Source organism: Falco naumanni, chromosome 12 (genome assembly GCF_017639655.2).
Source record: "Falco naumanni isolate bFalNau1 chromosome 12, bFalNau1.pat, whole genome shotgun sequence".
In the NCBI taxonomy this organism is placed as follows: Eukaryota; Metazoa; Chordata; class Aves; order Falconiformes; family Falconidae; genus Falco; species Falco naumanni.
Window position 1 is genome coordinate 7620496 of NC_054065.1, and position 21524 is coordinate 7642019.

General features: G+C 43.2%; 1 protein-coding gene across 1 annotated transcript in view; it reads left to right on the forward strand.

The window, feature by feature from the left end:
• ISM1 (isthmin 1) overlaps positions 1-20514 on the forward strand; it is a 41611-nt gene extending 21097 nt beyond the window's left edge. Inside the window, exons 2-6 of the mRNA XM_040612264.1 lie at positions 444-677; positions 9294-9561; positions 12627-12770; positions 15509-15598; positions 17289-20514. Of these exons, the coding sequence (XP_040468198.1) occupies positions 444-677; positions 9294-9561; positions 12627-12770; positions 15509-15598; positions 17289-17806 (1254 nt within the window). The 3' untranslated portion in view covers positions 17807-20514. The remainder of the gene's footprint in view (positions 1-443; positions 678-9293; positions 9562-12626; positions 12771-15508; positions 15599-17288) is intronic.
• Positions 20515-21524: the final 1010 nt, after the last annotated feature.

Here is a 21524-nt window from a genome sequence, read left to right on the forward strand (position 1 = left end):
GAGCAAAGCAAACCAAAATTATTTATACCTTTCACCATTTTAGGGACACATTTCACGTGATAGAATTTGATTTCCTAGGGGCTGCTTCAGAGCTTCATGATTCCAGAACTGCTTTAAGTTAGATGCTTGTGTCAATGTGTAGGTGCCCACTGCAAAGCTGGAACGTTACAGGAACCTGAAAGAGCTAAGCACTTAAGTCTGACCCGCTTTTATCTTGTGTCAGATAGTTACAGATTTGCACCACTGTAACTAAGTGTATTTCAGCGAGAGTCAGGTGCCAAACGCATGAGCACCCTAGAAGATACCCATCATCAGTGCTGTGTGTTTCAGCAGCGAGCTGCGGGGGGGTGCCGCAAGGCTTTCGGTACGTACTCTGCGGGGCCGCACTGGCAGGACTCCACGCTCTCTCAGTTGGTGTTACAGTGCGTTGCTTTTTTCCCCAGAGCACATTCACTGCAGATGACCGTTCTGAAGACGGCTTCACCCTGAACCCTGAGGACAGAAGAGAATACCCCGATCTCCAGGCTGCCCACCGGCCGTTCCCTAAGCAGCGGTTCAGGCAGGAAAACGGGCATACGTCCTTGCAAAGAGATGGACCCAGATCTTTCCTCCTGGATCTTCCAAACTTCCCTGACCTGTCAAAAGCAGATATCAATGGGCAGAATCCCAACATTCAGGTACAAATTTATGTTAACGTGAATTTTTTATGAGCTGCACAAAATTATTTTACTGAACCAAGGCAACTTTCAGCCTGGCTTCCACGACATGCAGTTAGAACACAGTGTCTCTACCAATAGCACCAAAAGAGGATGTATATAATGTAATATTATATATATATATAAATACATATATAATACAAAATATACTTTTTGTCTTAAGCGAATGCACTATTTCAACTTTTTTCTACATTTCTCTTTGGATAGCGTTAGTTTCATAAATGTGGGTATCAGTACAGACCTATTTATGATACTAAAGCCATCTTTGCTATTGCCATTTTGGAACATAATATATCCACTGAATATTAAATGGGTATTTAAAATTCTGTTTTCAATTCTCTGTTGCAAAATTTGTTTGTGAACCGGTTCTCTTTCGGTATGCTGTTATAAAATGCAATCATCCCCAAAGCTTATAAGACAACGAGTCTTTAAGTTTCAGCTCAAAATGTGGCCCTCTGTATGGAAACAAGACATGAAGTTAATTTCTGTAGCAGCTGCCTGGAGTGAAAAAAAGTTGTCTGCAAGAAACTTTTCTATACATTATTCCTCAAACTATTCTTGGGTTTGGAATGGCCACGTACAAGCAGCTTACATCTTGAAACTTCATGAATTAGAAAGAGGAAAAAAATGAGTGATTTGTTTTTAATTCAGAGCCTTAAAGCAAAATTGGCATTAATAAGCAGTCTTTTTTAACCAAAACAATAACGTGAAATGTCATTCTGCCTAAGATGTGCTTATAAAAACAATGCACTAATAGAACTGGTTTTCTGGTTAAATCAATTCCTGGCTTCTTACAGTCCTCCAGCCCACAAAATTACCATCCTTTTGATATGTCTAAGAATTATGTATGTAAAGGTAAAATAGCTCTGTTAGTGAGAGACGAACATGATCAGCAGGCTGGAGCACCTCTCCTCTGAAGACAGGCTGGAGAGCTGGGGTGGTTCAGCCTGGAGAAGGCTCCGGGCAGACCCTATAGCAGCTTCCAGTACCTAAAGGGGCCTGCAGGAAAGCTGGAGAGGGACTTTCTACAAGGGGCATGTAGCGATAGGACAAGGGGGAATGGCTTTAAGCTGAAAGAGGGTAGGGTTATATTAGATGTTAGGATGAAATTCTTTACTGTGAGGGTGGCGAGGCACCGGCACAGGTTTCCCGGAGAAGCTGTGGCTGCCCCATCCCTGGCAGCGTTCAAGGCCAGGCTGGATGGGGCTGGGAGCAGCCTGGGCTTGTGGGGGGTGTCCCTGCCCATGGCAGGGGGGGTGGAACCAGATGGTCTTTAAGGTCCCTTCCAACCCAAACCATTCTATGAGTCTGTGATCGGGCGAGAACAAGCCTTCTCCAAGTTGACGCTCCATTACAGCTTAGATGGCTCGCAACGTTAAGAAGCCTAACAGATTTGTAGTAAGTGCAGGTCCAGTATTTGACAGTCCAAGGCAGTAAACATGTTCAACATGTGGTGACTGTACACATCCCTCATGCTAGGAGAAGCCTTCCAGAAAGCCTTAGGAAGGGAAGGTAGGGAAGCTATAGGGGCCCCAGATTGTGGCATGAGGTAAATAGTGTAACGTCATTGTTTGAACGGTATGTAAACTGCAGAGGAGGACAGGAGGCAACAAAAACCTTCTCTGATTGGTAACAGCATTTAATGTTTAGACTCAGGGACTAGATAAATGAGATGGAAACATTTTCCTGGCTTGTCTTTATAGTAACTGTTTCTGCTCTGACCTGTTTCTCCACCACCTGATCTTGGAAACGTGTTGGCCAACTATGTCAGCAGTTTTGCTGGAGTCTGAGAACCGGGAAGCCTAGTCCTGTAAACTAGAAAACATTGGGCAACATTAATCCCAGTGCTCTTGTGCACAAGGATCAGCTCTTCCAGAAACAAGTTCCCTAAGTTCTGCATTGTCTTTACTCTGCTTACTTAGGCACATAAATAGGGATATACAAAGCTGCTTTAAGTTCCTGGTGGACAGTCCTGCAGCAGGTCAGGCCTCTTGGAGATAAAGCTCCCATTAATTCATTACAGAGTCAATGAAAGTTTATTTCTTTGTTCAAGGTTGTGAAAGGTGGCCTACTCTTTTGGGGAAAACAGGATTATAGTGAATTCTGGCTCATTAAGCAGTACTGTACTGACCTGAATGGCAATAGTTGACTTGGAAATTTCTCATCGGCTGTTTGGCAGAATCGATGCTCATTTTTCTTTTCACACCGTGGCTTCAGGCTCTGTAAGTTACAATCCTGGGGGTGTTAATTTAAAAATCCTCCTGGGACAGCAAGGTTGGAAAGGGGAAAAAAAAGCCTGTGTGTATTAATCTAGCACAATGGCCACATTTACTTCTCAGAGACCCACAACTTCTTTTCTCTTCTACTAGTACAAAGCTGCAGAGCAAAAATAACATTTTAAAGGGAAATTATACCTGGAAATTTTAAAAACTTGATAAGCAGACATAAAACTCAGCCTGAAAAAGCAGGTCGAAAAGATACTCCAGTGAGTTCTCTTTACAGCCATTCCTTCTCTGGTTTCCTGTGAGATGGCAGTTGCTGTATCATGCCCTGGTTGTGTGCTCTTTCAGGGAGGAAGTGGTAGATGTCAGGACACCATCACAGGAGTTCAGAAAATTAACATGTCCCCAGGTACAACTGTATTTATCAGGTGATAATCAAATATAACTATACTGGACTGTCTTCTAGAAAAACCTCAGAAATAACAGTTGGAGCTGCAGTAATCCAAATGCAATTTGCCTCTTTGCATGCAAGACCAGGGTGACACTTACTGTTCTTTCTGTGGCATTCTAGCCTTGTAAAATCTCCCATCATTTCAAGTGGCCTTTGATGCTTTAGCATTGCTTCCGTGCTGGTTGTTTAAGAGTAACTGCAGTAGCTGCTGTGGAGCAAAGGCTGGCTGTTTGGTTTGGGGCGTTTTGTTTTCTTTTTTTTTTTTTTTTTTTGTCATTTTAACAATTCTGTCAATGCCTGGAAGACTTCTGGATGATTGCAAAAACTGATCACAAAACCTGATCTTTGGTTTTCCTTTCACAAGTGGAAAATCCCTTTTGTGTAGGTTTGCACTCATTTGATGAGCTAGCCGAGGGATGCCAATGCGGGCTGTAATTGGGCAGCGTTATTATTGACAGTATGACAGAATTGTTCTTACCCGAGTAACAGAATGAAGTCACACAGGAGGTATGACTTCAGAGGAACCTGCTTATTTTCCATTTCCAATGGGTTTTTCTTGTCTGTCCCAACCAGCCTTCTACAACCTCTCCACTCTCCTCTGCAGCTGATCCTCTGTTTGCAGCCGGGTGCTTCAACTTGCAATTGAACTCTTGCTCTTGTCTCTCCCCTTTTCATTTTACTCCTGGTTTCCCAGGCTTGGGTACCATAACAGGTAGTGCACTGCTCTCTGTTGTCCCACTGCTTTGCTGCTTTCCTAGCAGTGCTCAACACCACGGCAGACAAGGGAAAACTCCTTACTGTTTGTCAGGCAAGGGCATTTTGTTGATGCTAATGCTCTTCAGAGAGCTTGAATCTTGATCAGGCTTCACAACCGGTATACCTGAAACACAGGTGGGTGAGTTCCAGTTGCAATGGATGCATTAACAGGTGACAGATTCCAAGTAGAAACTGTGCAGAGTTAGGTAGGATTCCCGTCCTAAAAACATGTTGATTTGCCCTGGAAAACTGAAGTAAATCAGTGTATGATCAAATCTGTTGCGATTATTATGCTCATTTTGAGTTGCAGGATTGGTAGTAATTGATAGGAGTGATTTTAAACCAGGAGAAGGTAATGCTGCCTGCTTGGCGATTGTCTTTATCGTTTTGTGTGAGGCCATATCCACCAGTCACACCACTCCAGTGCTTCTGTGTTAGTTTTATTTATTCTCTTTGATATCTATTCAGTTTCTACCTTCGATTAAAAAAAAATCTACAAAGAACCACCCACTCTAAGAACATACCCAGCTACAGAAAACCAAGGCTGTATGATCTTTTAAAAAAGAACTGCAGACTTCCAACTAGCTCTTCTCTGGGTTCATCCCTGGCCATTTCCCTCACCTCCATCTGTATCACATGTCCCTTTTAACACATTTTATTAGATGGATTTTTTAGGTATCATTTACATTTGTCATCTGAAGCTGCTGGTTTCACTGCGTTGGAAAGCAACACCACCTTGATGTTGTTACAGAAGACTCAGCGGTATCTGTAATACTGAGCTTTGACCAGTACGGCCCATCTCTGATCTAGCACAGTAAGAACTGGAGGGCTCCAGTAGTGCTTGTTTCTTGTAATTACTGTAAGGCTTCATAGTTTAGCAGCAGCAAAGCAGTTGTCCCTAGCTGCAGCACTGGGAGCATGGTGCAGCCTTCCCAGGAACTAGCTAGTCCTCTTAGCAAAGCTGGAGTGACTAGTCTAGGCAGAGCCGGGTGCCCGAGGGCCGTGGTTAAACCACTTCCAGTACCAGAGCTGTTACTGCCTCTGTGCAGGTTTCCTAACGTCACGGTGTAACAAGAGCTCACTGCAGAGAGAAAAAATTGGAGTTGGGCTTTAGAGTGGATTGTTAATTGTGGGGCTCAGTTGGGCCCGTCAGAGAGTGCAGATAGGATTGACAACATTAAATGCAAATTCCGGGTTTCAAGTCACACTGTCGTCTTTGCTCCCAGCAAATTTTGAGGGTCCTTCACTTGTTTATCAAGTTCAGAAAACTGTTCTGAGGAGCTGTCGTGACATAACCAGAAGTAAATCGGTGTCACTGCTGGTATCATTTAACTGGAGTTGTTACATGGGGTAAAATTTCCCATTTCAGTATCTTACAATGAACTCGTTTCTGTTCTGCTGTTAGTTACCTCACTGATTTGCGCTCATCCTCCACTTCAGGGAGCGGCAAGTTCTGCATTGGAAATTTGCATCAGTTGCAGGAAGGGAACAGAGGATAGCTATGGCTAGAATCCACTGCTTGCACAATGTTGCAAATGTAGCTCTTCCTGAAACCATCTTCTCCTCGCTTAGGGCATTGTTTACACGATTAAAGCGAATTCAGAAACATTGTTTCAGTAAACAGGATGAAGTACACAGAACTTTTTGTGCACTCCAACAGGCGGGGATAATATTTATCTTCTGTATATTTTTAGCCAGGAGAAAATTGGATGTTGGTGTCTGGAAACATCTGTGCCTGATACCTTTGTTTCATTAGAAATCGACTGCAAATCTGTTGTTTTAGTGTACCTATGCCAAGTGTTTTTAACAAGTTTAAGAGGAACATCCTTATTTGTAGCTCACACAACCATAGAAGAAGTGGCTTCATTTTAGGTTTGAATACTTCTGGACATGATTGTGGATTTATATAAGAACCATGTTACCACAGACATTTTAGAAAGCTTGAGAAAAAAAATAAATAATCTTTACAGTTTTCATAATCTCTGGAAGAAGAAATCTGAGAAAATGAAGTCTTTAAAACAGTCTCCAAGACAGAAATACTAAACTGGGTCTATTTTTTTTAACTTTTGAGAGAACATGTTTTTGTTGGAGTAGTTATACAGCATGAAAGCTTTTTCAGAGCCACTTTAAATGCCCATTTCTAATGACTCTCATTCTAGATCTGATTTCTTTTTTCTTTTATAAACAACCTCCTGTATAGAAACTGATGAAACAAGATACGTCTTTGTGTATCATGTATATGCATAGTCATGGGCTAATGTTAAGTCTATCTGTAAGTACTGGGAAGAACTCAGTGAATGCTGATTTTTCAAAATTTTTACACTGGGATAAGGAAGCAATCGGTTGCCTGAAGCAGCAGCCTGTTCTCACACCTCTGCCCTAACTTTTGGGTCATACCATGGAGGAATTATTAGGTTTACTCACTGATTTCCTCCCTGCCTCTGGAAGGTCCATTAGATTTAAATGGGGCTGGGCAGAGCACAGCAGAGCCCCTGAAAACAAACAGTACTGGAGCCGACTGAAGCTATCTTCTTTTTTTTAATTTCCAAGAGTGGCAGTTCAGACAGTCACAGGATTCTTTATAGAATTTCTTTCACTCTATGTGGGTTTTTTTGCCACATGTTAAACAAACAACATGGTAATCAAAGCTTTAAGCAGCAGAGAGAGGAATGTAGCTGTGTGTCACAGTACCACACTGGATTTTGCTTTTGGTATGTTCATTTTTTAAAATAGGCTGTGTGTTGGAAAATTCATTTTAAAGACCTTTTCTAATAAGCCTACTTGATAGTAAAAACAGACTGCAGAGGGATATCTTATTGCACAGACATGTCACGGAAGTCAGTGGCACGTTGGAAGTCTGGTGAGGTCTTATGATGCTGGAAGTTTGTGCATTACACCTGCCTGTCTTCCCCAGCACAGCACATAGCTCAACAGAAATTTCTGTCCCTACAAACCCGCTTTTGCTTAAAGTGACTTGGCATCCTGAAAAAGTAATTTAAAGCAAATCCCTATGGTTCTTCAGACTGTACCTGGCTGAAATAACGTGAGTTCATGCTGATTGACTGTCATATAACAACCATTACCAAAGCAGATAGAATCATTATCAAGTGCCCCCTGCCTTTTTTTATGAGAGGGTTTGGTTTGCTTTGCTTGTTTTGGTTTAGGGTTTGTTTTTTTCACTTTGCTGAGTCATTGCTTATAGAGTTAATGTGGTCTTAAAAAGACTTGCTACTGAAGTACTAAAGTCATACTAATTTTCACATGGGCAGTACTAAAGGCCTGCAACTGGCCAACAGTGCACAGTGTTAGCCACTCGGTAACACTATTTCCTTTCACTTATTGTGAAAACTCTGTTTTACTTGGATAGATGTAACAATTTTGAATCCCTGAACTAACCCTGATGTTTTAAAACTTATGAAATCCATTGTAATTCTTGGTCTGTAGAAACTGAGGTTTAATGAAGTAATCATTCCAATTCCATATTTAGCCTGGGAGTAAAATATCTCTTGTGTAAAGATGCTATTAGGCTGACAACTGCACTTTCTTTCACTCTTGTTCTTTCTCCCAGTGGAACTTCTTAGTAGCCTCAAAGTTGTTTCACTTCAATGGTTTGGTCTCTGGTCAAATGCAAAGCATGCAATAGGTGCAAAATCTCCTTTCTCCAAAAAAAGGATGTGTAGGCATTGTCTGTGCAGCTGTGTCCGCAGCTACGAAGCTATGGCAGCAGTTCTGTTTCACTTCCTATGTCACACTACTCTGTGGATCACAGGTAACTGAAGAAACACGGACACTCTTTCCTTTCTTTCTCTTGTGATTTTCCTCATAACAATTATTGTAGAATCATAGAATCATTTACGACAGAAAAGACCATTAAGATCATCGTATAAAACCTAACCTTTTATCCAAAGTACAAATCCATGGAGCCATGTAAAAGCCTTTTAGCATAATAGTACATTATTCTGTTTTTCCTGGGTTTGCACAACTCGATTTTCATGGGGTTCTGTCTTGAAAGACAGCTTTGTAAATCTATAAAACATGAAGAATACCTCCGTACCTATTAAACCTTTCAGATATATCTGATAGTCCCTTCTGTATCATAGTTGTTTAGCCAGTCCAGTGTAATCACTGAACCACATTAGCATGAAACATCAGAGCATTTTATGGTTTACCTGTGGCCACGCTGTGCTTGCATGACTCATAGCGCCAGGGTTTCTGATGTCCAGTTCCTATTTCTAAATAGCCTCCAACATGCACGCACAGTATTTGTCCAAAGTTTTCATAATTACACATTGTTCAGCATAGAAAAGGAGTAATCAAGGGCTGTTCCTATGCAGAATTGTATTTACATTCATGATGTCCACAGCGAACTTTGAATCTTGGCTCTGGGCTTCTGCAGAAACCGTGAACGGGTTGTGTATCATTCCACTCTCCAGCACAGAAAGAGGACTTACTTCAGAGGGCTTAGCAGCAAGTGACTTACTCGGCAACGGCTGAAAGAACTGCTGGCTCTCACCACAGCAGAGTGCGGTTTCACATAGCGGTGACAGCCCACGCCGCTGTGTGATGGAGGTGCTGGTGCTGCAGGGAGGGCTGTGCCGGGGGCTGGGCTGAGCTGTTGCCAGAGGGCAAGGCAGGTGGAGACCTGGCAGAGACCCTGGCCTCTGCATCTTCCATCTTCCCACTCACAGACTCCCTTGGCCCTGGCTCAAGTCAGTCCAAGTCCTTGCAACGGGCTCTGCGCGTTGGTGTGCTCCATGCTTGCCTCAAATTCAGCCTCAGTGTAATTAGAGTAACAGATCTGGCTTTCTTTTTCCTGGTCATATATGTTCAGGTTTAAACATCTTTCCCCACAAGGCAGAAAATTCTGCTGCAAAGCTTTCAGGCACAGCATGGGTTGTTATTTTGTGGGGGATTTTTCCTAGCCTTTGTTCCAAGGTCTGATTCAGCAGAGGTAGCAGAAGGAATCACTCAGCTGCTGCGTATCTCTGGGCTCAGTAACCTGCATATGGTTTACACCATGCGAACCCTACAGTATTACACAGCCCCTCCGCAAGGGAACACCAGTCATTTGTCTTCGCTGCGTAGGAAGTTTCCCACGGACGAGGAGGAGGCACTGACAGCCAGCCCGCTCTGTTCTGCCTCCCATAGGTTACCATTGAAGTGGTGGATGGCCCCGACACCGAGACAGACAAGGATCTGCAGAAGGAGAGCAGCAAGCCTAGCTGGCCAGTCCCATCACCAGACTGGAGAAACTGGTGGCAGAGGTTCTCCACCTTGACTCGCATGAGCAGCGGTGACCAGGACTACAAGTATGACAGCACCACTGAGGACAGCAACTTCCTCAACCCTCTCGGTGGGTGGGATAGCCATGCACCCAGTCACCGGAGATTTGAATCCAAGGAGCAGCCAGAGTATGGTAAGCTTGCGTTCCAGGCCTCTTACGGGCATCTTGGGATTGTAAAAATGAGTTTGGGGGAAATGAGAATGGTGAGGCATCGCTGAAAGTAGGCCAAACAAAATAGAATTTTTCAACATGTGGCTTTTGTTCATCAGTTTTTAAATACAAATCTGTGCAGATGCACAAGCTGTACTGTGGTAGCTGCATTCCACTAGTAAGTCTATAATCTTGAAAATCATACCAGTTAGCCCATAAGAGGACCTTTTTTTAGCCCTAAGTGTACTTTTTTTAAAAACAAAGGAAACAAGGTTTCATATTTATTTTTAGAGTAAGGATAAGTACAAATTTAGAAACGTGCAGTGGTTTGGGAACCAAAATATGATTATTGGATAAATAAGCAAGATCTAAAACGTGGTAGTATTTGGTGGATACACAAATATGATGAATTATGTTGGTGCATGTGTGGGGAGTGGCATGTGCAGCAGGAACATTGTGTATTTGCGTGTGTAATTCTCTTCCAGATGTGTCATGGCGAAAACAATTGTTTTCAGCTTGTATGAAACAGTTGCAGAAACCAGAAACAGAGGAGCTAGTTATTCACTGCCCCAGCGGGCTGTGACTATCCACATGGGCATGACTCAAGGGAGGTGAACTAGTATGTGCTCATGGGTATAGCTCAGAGCCTCTCGGATTTAAGTTGTGTGTAAATACAGAAGATTTTTTGGTTACAGCAGGGTCTCAAAGCCACAGTGCTTTTACCCTGGCACTTCCATTGCATTCCCTAGATACTGCAGAGTGGCTGTCATGCGCTGATTCAGTCTTATTTTCCCCGTTTTGGTTAACTTTGAGTCCTAAAGCCTTAACAATTGAGGGAGACTTTTCGTGGAATTTAAATATTTAAATACATACATATGTATTAAATTTTGTGGCCAGAAGATTGAAGTCTATCCCTTCTTTTTGCACCTGCCTTTATTTGTGGACACGCATTATTGCCAAGAATTCACGTATTAGGTAGCTATTCATTTAGGTAAAATAAAATCGTGTTCACAAATAATCGTGGTAGAAAAAAAAGAAAAGAAGAATTACAAATGCGAAAATAGGAAGAACAGGTTAAGCTCCAGCTGAAAATACACACATGGTGTATTTAATAGTAGATACTGTGTGCTTCATAGTGCGGTATAAACACTAGGTAGGTAGGCCTGAAAATTATGCTAGAGCTCTCCGCTGTGCAGCAGAGCACCCTGCTGACTGGGAAAGGCTCCTGGCCTTACGACTAACCTGGGATGCCGTGCCCCTGGCCAGGGGGATGTAGCTGCAGATCCTGCCTGTATGGGGCTTTTGTGCTAGTTCCACCCGCTGACCTGTTCTCATGTCTCATGGCTCTTATCTCCCTCCTCCTGCCCCTGCCAAAAGGCACCGCATGGCTTTGCCTGCCCTTCCTGGGCCTTCCAGTCTGGGCCCTTTGACAGCGTTGCACTTGCTCACCCTCCCTCTTCCTTGCCAGCCACGTGGAGAAAAAAAATTCAGAGTTGGAAAAGGGCCGGGAAGGAGAGCGGGGCCAGGCAGAAAGGGCAGAGCACATTTTCTTAAGGCATCTTATGCCTCTTCAGACTGCTGCAGTGCCCACCTGTTGGCAAATCCTGGAATCGTGAGTCTTTGCATGCAGGCGATAGCCATGTGCCCCCCACATCACACCATGGGCACCTGACTCGGGTGTGGTGGCTTCCTCATTGGCAGCAGTGTAAGAAAAGGAGGAAAAGCATATAAGGTCCCTGCCACGAGGAACTCGCATCTAGGCAGCTTGCTACGAGTGAGATATATAACCTTCCCATAACTCCTGGCAATAAATGTTTAATAGCACCCCACAGAGTTGTCGTCAGTCATTACATATGGTACAAATCAAGTTACGTGTTCTAGTAACCAGCTCAGGAAGCCCACAGACAGCATGGCAGTGGGCGGGGGAGTGGGAATCGCATGTAGCACAGAGGCCAGTGCAGACAGGGATCTGTCCCTGTGTCTTGCAATTACATACACATTCAGCCTATAGCTATAGAGTAGGCCTGGCTCAGAGTTGCTAAACCCTATTTTGCTTTGCTGCCAGTGCTGGTTTAACCCAAATGAGCAAAGGCTGCAAGCTGTGACCTCAGGGTCAGTTACGTATCTCCTGTAGGTTGCAGAGAAATCCATTAAGCCAGATGTTCCCTAGCGAGAGACAACTCTCGGCTGGGAAGGTGAGCAAACGGGCTTGGTTCACGCACGACGTTTGGTGGCCTTCAGAAGGTGGCATGTGCCACCATGTTCACGCAGCAAACAAAGGGGACTGGCTCTAAAGGGATTAGATACTTAGAGTGGTACCGAGCCATGGTGGTGCAGACTTGGCATCATTTGCCCTTGGCTTTGTCCCAGAAGAGAATAAAGTTGTGTTTTGTTTTCAGGAAGTTCCTGCTAGTAAACCGTCAGATTTGATGTTATTTAATAATTCACATGAAATGCTACAAATCGCATGTTGTTCTGGGTGCAAGATGCATATGTGGTTCCCTATATCCATGGGAGTATTCCTGTAATATCTGTTTCCTGTTCAAGGGATCGAAAAACAAAATCGCAATTTTCATGCATGACCCTCAGCCTCCCATAGTGCAACATTCATTGTGCCCTAAAAATTAGTTGAGTATTGTTGTGCAATTGCTGTGTCTTTTGAAAAGATGAAAAAGAAAACTTAATTTATCCTGTGCCTGATTAGTCTGTGGTCAGAAAACATATTCCTATATACAGGGAAATTATGTGGATAGACGTGTACTGTTAGTTCATGACCCAGCTTTGCAGCTGAGGATTCTCAGCTGCCAAAAGGTCAAAAGAGAAAGGAAATATTTTTTCAAATTATGTTGCATGCATTTCCCTGAGGAGCATCAAGTGTGAATACCATTTAAACAGCAGGCTTATGCCTGGCACTTAGCCCAAGCTTCAGGTAGAGACATCTGGATTCCATTCTTGTTTTGCCTTCTTAATAAAAAACACTACACAGTAGTTTTGGGTAGTAGGAGTTTTGTTTCTTCATTTCCTTCCTCATCTTTGTTCTTTCACAGATTATATTGACGGTGAGGGAGATTGGAGCCCATGGTCCCTTTGTAGCGTCACCTGCGGGAGTGGCAATCAGAAGCGGACGAGGTCCTGTGGGTACGCCTGCACTGCCACCGAGTCACGGACCTGCGACAGGCCCAACTGCCCAGGTGTGAGCATGTTCCCGGGAACTGCAGGCGGGGGGGGGGGGGGGGGCGGGATATGGGGGGCAGAGCCCTCCTGTGCACAGAGCCCAGGGCCCGTTTGTCCCTTCACTGGGGAGGGGCTCCGGTGGGCAGGCGCACGCTGGTTTGCAAGGCCATTTATGAAATAGCAGGTTCTTTGCTCGTAATAATACGCTGATAGATGAAGTCTACTGTTCCCAGGGACTCAAAAGGCAAATACGGGCGTTTTTTAGGTTACAGCAGGCGTTTTTGTGGACAGTACATTTTGTATTCCAAAGGATGCAATCTACTCTCTTGAAACAAATCTGTATTCATTTTAGAATTTCAAAACAGCTGTGTTGACTGTTACCTCAGCAAGCTCCTATTTTGCTGTGCAGTGAATGGGCATGCCTGTGCTGTGAACAAATAGCTCCATACCAGTTATATGGCTTTTAAGTTTTGTGCTTAACGTATACAGAGTTGCTTTAGGACTCCATGTGTACTAATACTAAAAAAATACTTTAAATACCTACTTTGCATTTCACTCCAGAGATTTTGGGTTCATTGGATATTTCTTGTCCTAGAAAGTCAATGTTAAGGTGGAAATGTTGTCTCTGTTTTGTTTACACCCTGCTTGATAATTGGAGAATTATAAACCAACAAGTCTGGTTCTGCAGCAATTGTGCAGAGTGGGATGAGGGAGTGTCTAGTTTTGGCTTGAATGTATTCAGAAAATATGGCCAAGAAGCCTTACCTTAGCTCTGACTCATCTACAGGCATTGACATCTAAATGCCAGTAACAGAGGTGTCCTTACTATCAGGCAATTTTTGCTTTGGTGACAGCAGGGCCGAGCACTCAGACCTACATTGTAAAAATTTAAAACTGCTATGGAAAACTTTCCCGTGATGTACTTTAAATGCTGCTGTGTGTTTGGATTTAGCCAAGTTTGTAATGCAGTGATGCAGTAGTTGCCACAATGCATGGGATATGTGCCATTTCAGTACTTCCCAAGACTGGAGAGAAGTAGAAACACATGCCATGGTGGTATGCATTTCACTGAGTCTACTTAATGACTCAGAAAGGCAGAAATGCTTAAACTGGGGGTCAGGTTTTTTTGTTGGGAAGTGAAATGTTAGCAGCACTGCAGAGAAGACTTTGGGGCCTCAGCGAGAGAGTTGGAAAGAAATTTCTCACTCACAGATAGATGTGCGCATCCATTGCAAGGTAATAGCTGCTAGGCTGTTCAGGGGGAAGGTGTTTCTGGATGCTCAATAATAAAGGGTTAATTCCAGATGAAAGTATGTAGCCCCCAGTTACATTCTCCAGTATTTATTACCGGCTAGCATCAAACAGTGGCAAACTTGAAAGAAAATATATCATATAACAGACCCCCAGCGATCAGCAGGCAAAACATATTCACTCTTTGAGGCTGTGCTGACATTTTTAAAATTACAAGGGCAAAGCTCAGCTTCTGCTGTGTATAATTCTGGCAGTGAATTACTGCCCCGTAATGGGTTCTTGGGTATCTATTATTCTGCATCTACTGCTGGAGTTAAGGCAAAACTATGATAATTTTATTGAAAAGCAGCCTGAGGCTGTTTTGAAGCTTGCAAGCCACTATTATGCCCCAGTTCAGGAGATCAGGAGAAAGTTCACTGGCAAGAAGATGGATGGTGAACAGACTTCATTATTAACCATAGAGTTATCACATATTAAAGAGCTTTCTGCTCTTTTTTGAAGGTCTTTAATTCAATGGAGAGGGAAAAAAACCTCAAACCTGTTTAAATGCTTCTTTGAAGAGATGTTTGTTTTAAGGCCACATGGCACAGCAACATAAGGGAAACGTGAGGCTGGTAGGTAGGCCAAACTAAAGCAGCAATGAAAGGATGTTTACTTTGGCAAGATCAATTAATACATTTTCTGACAATCTGTGTTTCTCTCTACTGATAGCAAACACTTAAATTGCAGGTTGTTGGAAGATCCAGATATTTTTATTTGATTGCCGTAGCTGCAGGGGGATGGGATTGATGGGACAGGTTATTTATCTCTCACCTACTCACACCTTTTAACTCCCTAGCACAGGCAGAGACCAGCAAGCACCAGTCTTCTTGCAACAGCGTCATTCTTCCTTGTAATTCCTGAAAAATGGTTTTCCATAGGCAGATGTGAACTTATTCACCTGTCTTCAGGCATGTTGCTCTTTTTGAGAAAGTGGCACAAAGGCTGCCTCCTTTAGACATGATATTTTACCCAGGGCTTTAGAGTTTCCATTAGGACGTTTGTTTTTATCTTGTCGGTCCCTTGTGATACATGCTCTGGAGAAGATGCTGGTCACATAAAGCTGACCAAGTGGCTGTTGGTGAAGTTTTTGCAAAGCTCCTACCTGAATTACTGGGAGATGCTGGCAAGCCTTGCATCCGAAAGAGGAGGAATTAAATCTGTTCCCTCACTGCTGTCCCTGCACTGGGTTCATAACTGACCAGTTTGTTGCTTATATTTAAGCTCTAAAACTTGAAAACTTTAGACCTTTGGGCTAAACTACTGCTTTATCTTCCTAACGCCACAGATTCCTTGGTCATTATACTTTCAAATGAACATTCCCTCCAGCAGCAACTCCAGGTGGTTTCCCTGCCAAACAAAAGCACCTTGCAGAACTGGGGAAGGAAGGAATGGCAGGGAAGCAGTTGATTGCACGGTGTTTTAATGGGAAAGCACCACCACCACTAACACGTGTTTGTCTTAGGGATCGAAGATACCTTCCGGACAGCTGCCACAGAAGTGAGCTTACTTGCAGGAAGTGAAGACTTCAACGCTACCAAACTGTTTGAAGTTGGTAAGTAGCCTAGTCAATCTTTCAGCAACAGATAAGAGACTTACTTAGATTTTCCTGGTTGAACTCTTGCTGCAGGTCCAAGATCTTGAGTTTACCATTAAAAATGTCAGTAATAATGGCCATTTATTATTTTGTTTAAGTTTATGATCTGAACCTTAGCTTGCTTCTCTCGCCGAATCTTTCTCCTCTTAAGTCTTAGCAATTTCTGTGCTGCTTTCATTATAAAATGGTGATTCTCTGTCCTAGCTCAGAAAAGAGCTGTAAGGCTCCACATTAATGCAGAGTGGGGAAAAATCAAATGCTGTTCAGCATTTTGCTAAAACAGCTTCAAATGGAAGATACTGTAAAAGCATTTTAGGTACAGCTGTCACACTAAAAAAAAAAGACAATGACTTTTACAAGCATGCATGGCTTTTACAACTATGTGTGCTGCAGTGGGGCTAGTCAGTGAGATTTTACAGGGCATGACTCAAGACTGCCCGAGCTAAAACTCAGCCCAACCTCTATAATGTTCTGATTTCAATCCTCCAATGAAACCATAGCGTGGCCTATCTTAGACACTGGGTGCTGAACTAATTGGATAAATCAAGTAATCCAGCACCCCCCGCCTATGGTGGTAGAGCACAACAGTTAATGATAGCCGGGATAGGACTCTTTAAGGAGATAGAAAAACAGGGCACATCACTAAGTAAATATTTTGCGCGAATGTTTGCTGTGAGAGTTTTAGGTCCCAGTCTTTGCCTTACTCCAGAGTCCTGTTAAGTAAGTGTGGGGCAAGATGTGCAGGGGTTTGGGGTTTTTTTTTTTTGAAAGCTGGTAGCATGATACAGACACCTTAAATAATGTTTTAGGAAGGAGACGTTTAACTGGATTCTCCCAAGACCCTCGCAAAATAATAAAGTGCCAGTATTAAATACGCTACTAGTCTATAAATCTCTTTAATCCCAGCTATAAATCATGACTCCGGTGCCGTTAAATCCTCCTAATGTACAGACACTCTGATATTATGTCACATATGCCCCTTTAGAATCTGAATCACTTTTGGCTGCATTTGCCAGCTAAGATGTCAGTCTCCTTGTTTGAACTACAGCTGCTTGAAATACCCCTTTGGGAAGATGGAGACCAAACAGAAAAAGCTATTTGTTAGTTGAAAGAAAGACTGAATTAGGGCTTAATAATGAACTTCAGGAAAAGTAATCCAGGCCTTGCTTGCCATCTTTGTATTTCTAGCATCATGAGAAACTTAATCCTTCAGCATCTGAATCTGCTGTTGTTACAAGGTGACTGCGCAGACAAGGGGTTCAAACTAACTGGAGACTGTCATCAAATCACTGTGATTTCCCCGTTCAGTTCTGTCACCTGTAAACCCATGACAGTGTCTCTTGTGCTGCGTGGGGATACTGGCAGCTTAACTGGAATTTGCCAGGTAGAAGAAATGCCAAATGATTCTTACTGGCATGGTGCTGCACTACAATTCAGACTAGCACTGCCTGAGGCCCTGAAGCCAGTCACACGTGATTATCTGACAAGACAGCACATTAACGCATTGCAGGTAGGGAGGCAAGCTTTTTCTTTCTTAAGCAAAGCACTGGTGCTGAACAGTTAGGCTTTACTCATTTGATATCATTGATCATACAAACTGGGATGCTGCATAATGTATCTTAAGCTTCCATTTCCTGCCCTTAAACAGATACCGATAGCTGTGAAAGATGGATGAGCTGCAAAAGTGAGTTCTTGAAGAAATACATGCACAAAGTGGTCAATGATCTTCCCAGCTGCCCGTGCTCCTACCCCAGAGAAGTCGCATACAGCACTGCTGAAATCTATGATCGAATTAAGAGGAAAAACTTCCGCTGGAAAGATGCAAGTGGTCCAAAGGAGAAACTGGAGATCTATAAGCCCACCGCACGATACTGCATCCGCTCCATGCTCTCTTTGGAAAGCACCACGCTTGCAGCACAGCACTGCTGCTACGATGATAATATGCAGCTGATTACCAGAGGGAAAGGGGCAGGTACACCAAACCTGATCAGCATTGAATTCTCAGCAGAACTCCATTACAAAGTGGACATTCTGCCTTGGATTATATGCAAAGGTGACTGGAGCCGATACAATGAAGCACGGCCTCCAAACAATGGGCAGAAATGTACAGAAAACCCTTCAGACGAAGACTACTACAAGCAATTTCAAGAAGCAAGGGAATACTGAGAGGATTTTCCTCCTCTTCAGACACAAAATAGCATTTGTTTCCTGGATGCCAAAGAACTGGTAATGGCTGCTGCATTGTCTCCTTGACAGGGGTTGATCAGTTCCTTTCTAATGAATGTATATAGTTGTAATATAATACATAAGTATTTTTCATAGTGTGTGTAATTTATAAACACATATCTCTCTATCTCACACACACCTATTTCTACATACAGACATACATAAAACTTGTCCTGGTAGGATTTTATACTTCAATCGTTTAATAATACACATTTCATTTTATTCCCCAACTGTAACGTAAGTGTGAGGTGGGGGGGTGGGGCAGCTTCCATCACCATCAGGCCCAAGGTCCCAGCTGAGGAGGGCACATATTTAAAAGTTGTTATAAACAATAGGATTGAAGAATGCACTCTTCCATATGGGAATGGTTTACAAGATTAATGCACCTACAGCATCAGTTTTCTCTATAATTGATTTCATGACTAGTCATGTCTAAGAAAAGATATTTTTTTTTAACGGTAACACTCAAAAGTGAGTATCAACAGTTACTAGCAATTTTTTTCTTGGAATTCTTCCTGTTACCTTCTAGCTCAGGTCTCTGCAGTCCATCTGGGGTAGGCTTGCAGGGAGACTAGCCATGGTTTTCCTGTGGACCAGGAAAAGTCTCGATGCAGTGGTTCTGCAAGAGTTACAAACAGCCAACTCCTGGAAACATCTCAGATACGAAGCTACAGCTGTCAGGACTCACATCTTAGGCTGGGGGGTAGATCTGCAGGGCAGCTACCTGTAAACTAAGTATGCCACAAGTCTTTGGAGGAGCGAGGCCAGAGCAGGAAACCATGTCAAAGGAAAAAAAACAAAAACCAAAAATCAGGTACCCCCTAATTTTTAATATGAAGAGCGTTTAGATCTGCTTGTTTCTTTCTTTTAAGAAAAGAAAGAAGTTTATTTTTTCGAAAGAACAGGAAAAGTGAAATACACATTTCCAAGTTCCCTGAGATAAAGCATGCAACCAGCCCTTTTCCCCCATTTATCATATGCTGAGTACACAGTGTCCTACAGAAGAAGCTATTCTTTAAGGAAGCTGTCTGGGAGGAACTATTGGTGAGTTAAAATTGTCTTAATTTTTTTGAAAAGCTAGCATTATTTTTGTAAAGTATTTATTGAATTGTAACAATAACTCACAAGTGGGCTATGTCTCTAACATGAAAGGCTCCTATAGATGGAACTTGATTACCAAGAACAAGACTGTTGTTAGGCAAAGGCTTTACTTCCAAATTTTTATAAAGTGCAAGTTTACATACATAATCCTGTAATTAAGCAGCTGATAACCTGCATTCCTATGAAAGATAAAAATTACACCATGGGTAAATAAATACTTACAGTTCCATCCTGTAAAAGGCTGTCTTGCTGCAAGTCAATGTCTTCATTTGGAAAACCAAGGCTAAGTGTTACTAGAGAAATGCCTATTTTTGGATGATGTCGTCTGATGCACATATGTGTACTGCATGTGGAACCTCACACAGTGGTAAAAGCAATCTTGTGTTGCAGTCAGTCCTAGCTGAAAGATGCAAGACAGCCATGAAAGACAATTCCTTCTGCCGTACGCAGGCACACATATATACTGTAAATCTTTTCTTCTCTAGCTCTGTTGGCCTTTCAGGTGCTGGTTGATTGCGACTTACTGGCCAGACGAGTGCATGGTGTCCCCAGCATTAACATATGCATAATAAGTCCGCTGCGTCTGCAAAGTGTCAGGCTTGCATTGGTCTGCCCAGGTGGTGCAAATCAGGGGATTAATAAGCAGCCTGGGCCTTGGACACCCACACTGGCCAGATGTGGTGCATAGGCTGCAAAGGCTCTCCCAGGCTCTGCCAGACCTAGCCTGACGGGCTGCAGTGCTCAGCACCGTACTTCTGCTCTGGGCTTCCAGAAATACAGCAGTGCGGGCACGTATGCAACCGCAACTGATCTACTGAGGTAACTTCAGCAGCTGGAAATCTTGGCCATGTCATCGGATTTTCCCAGATGCTGGCTTGAGTCAGGGGTTGGGGGAGACGTGGATATACTCTAGCACTAGCTGGTAGTAACAAAACATGGCTAGTTGAGCAAGAGGGTAAACATGGGGATCGCCCCTTAATTTTTATAGAAACCAGGTTTTGTAAATCCTTGCAGGGTCATAAGAAGGAACCACTAGCTAGTGGAGCCAGTTAAATTGACAGCAGATGGATGAAAGGCATAAGCGACTTCAGGATCAGTCACTTAATAGGGAAGACAGGTATTTTCTGCAACATGGTGGAGAAAGCTCTGCTTTTTACTTCACTTAGCAATGTGGGGGGAACAACCGTCTCAGGTTTCTCTGGGAAGGCGATGAGAGGGCGGCCACAATTCCCGAAATATAAAACACATCCCTGCAGTTTATGGATTAGTAAATTACGGTGCTATCGAGAAATGCTACTACACCATTAATACTGAACATGAGAAATAAAGTGTCAGGCAAGAAGAAAAATTATTCTAATAAATGAAATAATGCACAAAGTTTCAAGTCTTACCACTCATAATTTGCCAAGGCTAGAAACTGAGGCAGCGTAATAACCACTGGTGAGGACCTACCAGGTTTTTCATAGGACAAGTCCTGGAGCACAGATGAAGACAGCATTCACACTTCTGCAATCTTAAGCAACGGTCCTTATTAAAAACAAAGTCAGTCCTATTTTAAAATAAATTATGATCCATTCAGGGCCAGTTTGCTTTTTTTCTATTCTGTTTTCCTTATCTCCTTTACAACAACTAAAATTGTACCTGGAATGACTGTGTGTAGTAGTCCTTAGCAAGGTCGTGGAGTTTGCCACAGCCAAATTGGGCTCAGTCTCCTAAATATAGAGCTCTCTATATTAGAATAAGACCCGAGGAAGTGTTTGTAGTCTTGGGTTCCTAGGCACAGGTTGGTAGGTGGAAGAAGCTGTTGTTACATTTTTAAGTTACCACAGACTGTGCAAATTGGAAGACCCAAGCAAAGATACGAGGGGCATTGAAACAAGCAGAACTAAACAGGGCTCATGGTCTCAACACTGAGCAATCCTCAGCGAGTCCCTCACTGGTAGCCATCCTGCCTCCCAGAAGGAAACCTGAAACAGACTTCACAGCACCCTCTCCGTATCTGAGCAGTTCCGTGTACCTATTTTCTCATCAGCAAAGCCAGAGTGCATGTTTTCATCTCCCGGCCTCCGGTTCCTCTGCACTACCTTTCTTTTAGGCAAGCACAGCTGTTTGTGCAGCAAAAGGAACCAGTCAAGTCATCCAAGTTGTTTTTAACTCCAATCAATCGACAGATACTGGTTACCGCACGGATTTAGAGTTGAGTTGGCAAGAACGCCTTAAGCTGGCACTGCTAGAGTGCCCTGAGGCAGCCATAAATGGATTGAATGCGTACCTTTGATGGTTAAAAGGATGAGTGGGCCTGGCTTCACATTGCCGGGACAGCTGCTGAGCAGCAAAATTCCACTAACATAACCCGCAGTGATGCATATGGGTTATAGGACAATATAGTGAAAAACAAAAACATACACATATTCACGAATCCCCACAGTCCTGCATTAGTTACCAGCTGCGTTCCCCCCACCCCCCAACCCCCACCCCCCGTTGTGCAAAATGGTTAGCACTGTCAACAGAACACATTCTTTAAAAAAATGCTAGTGAGTTCATAGGACTGCCTTTT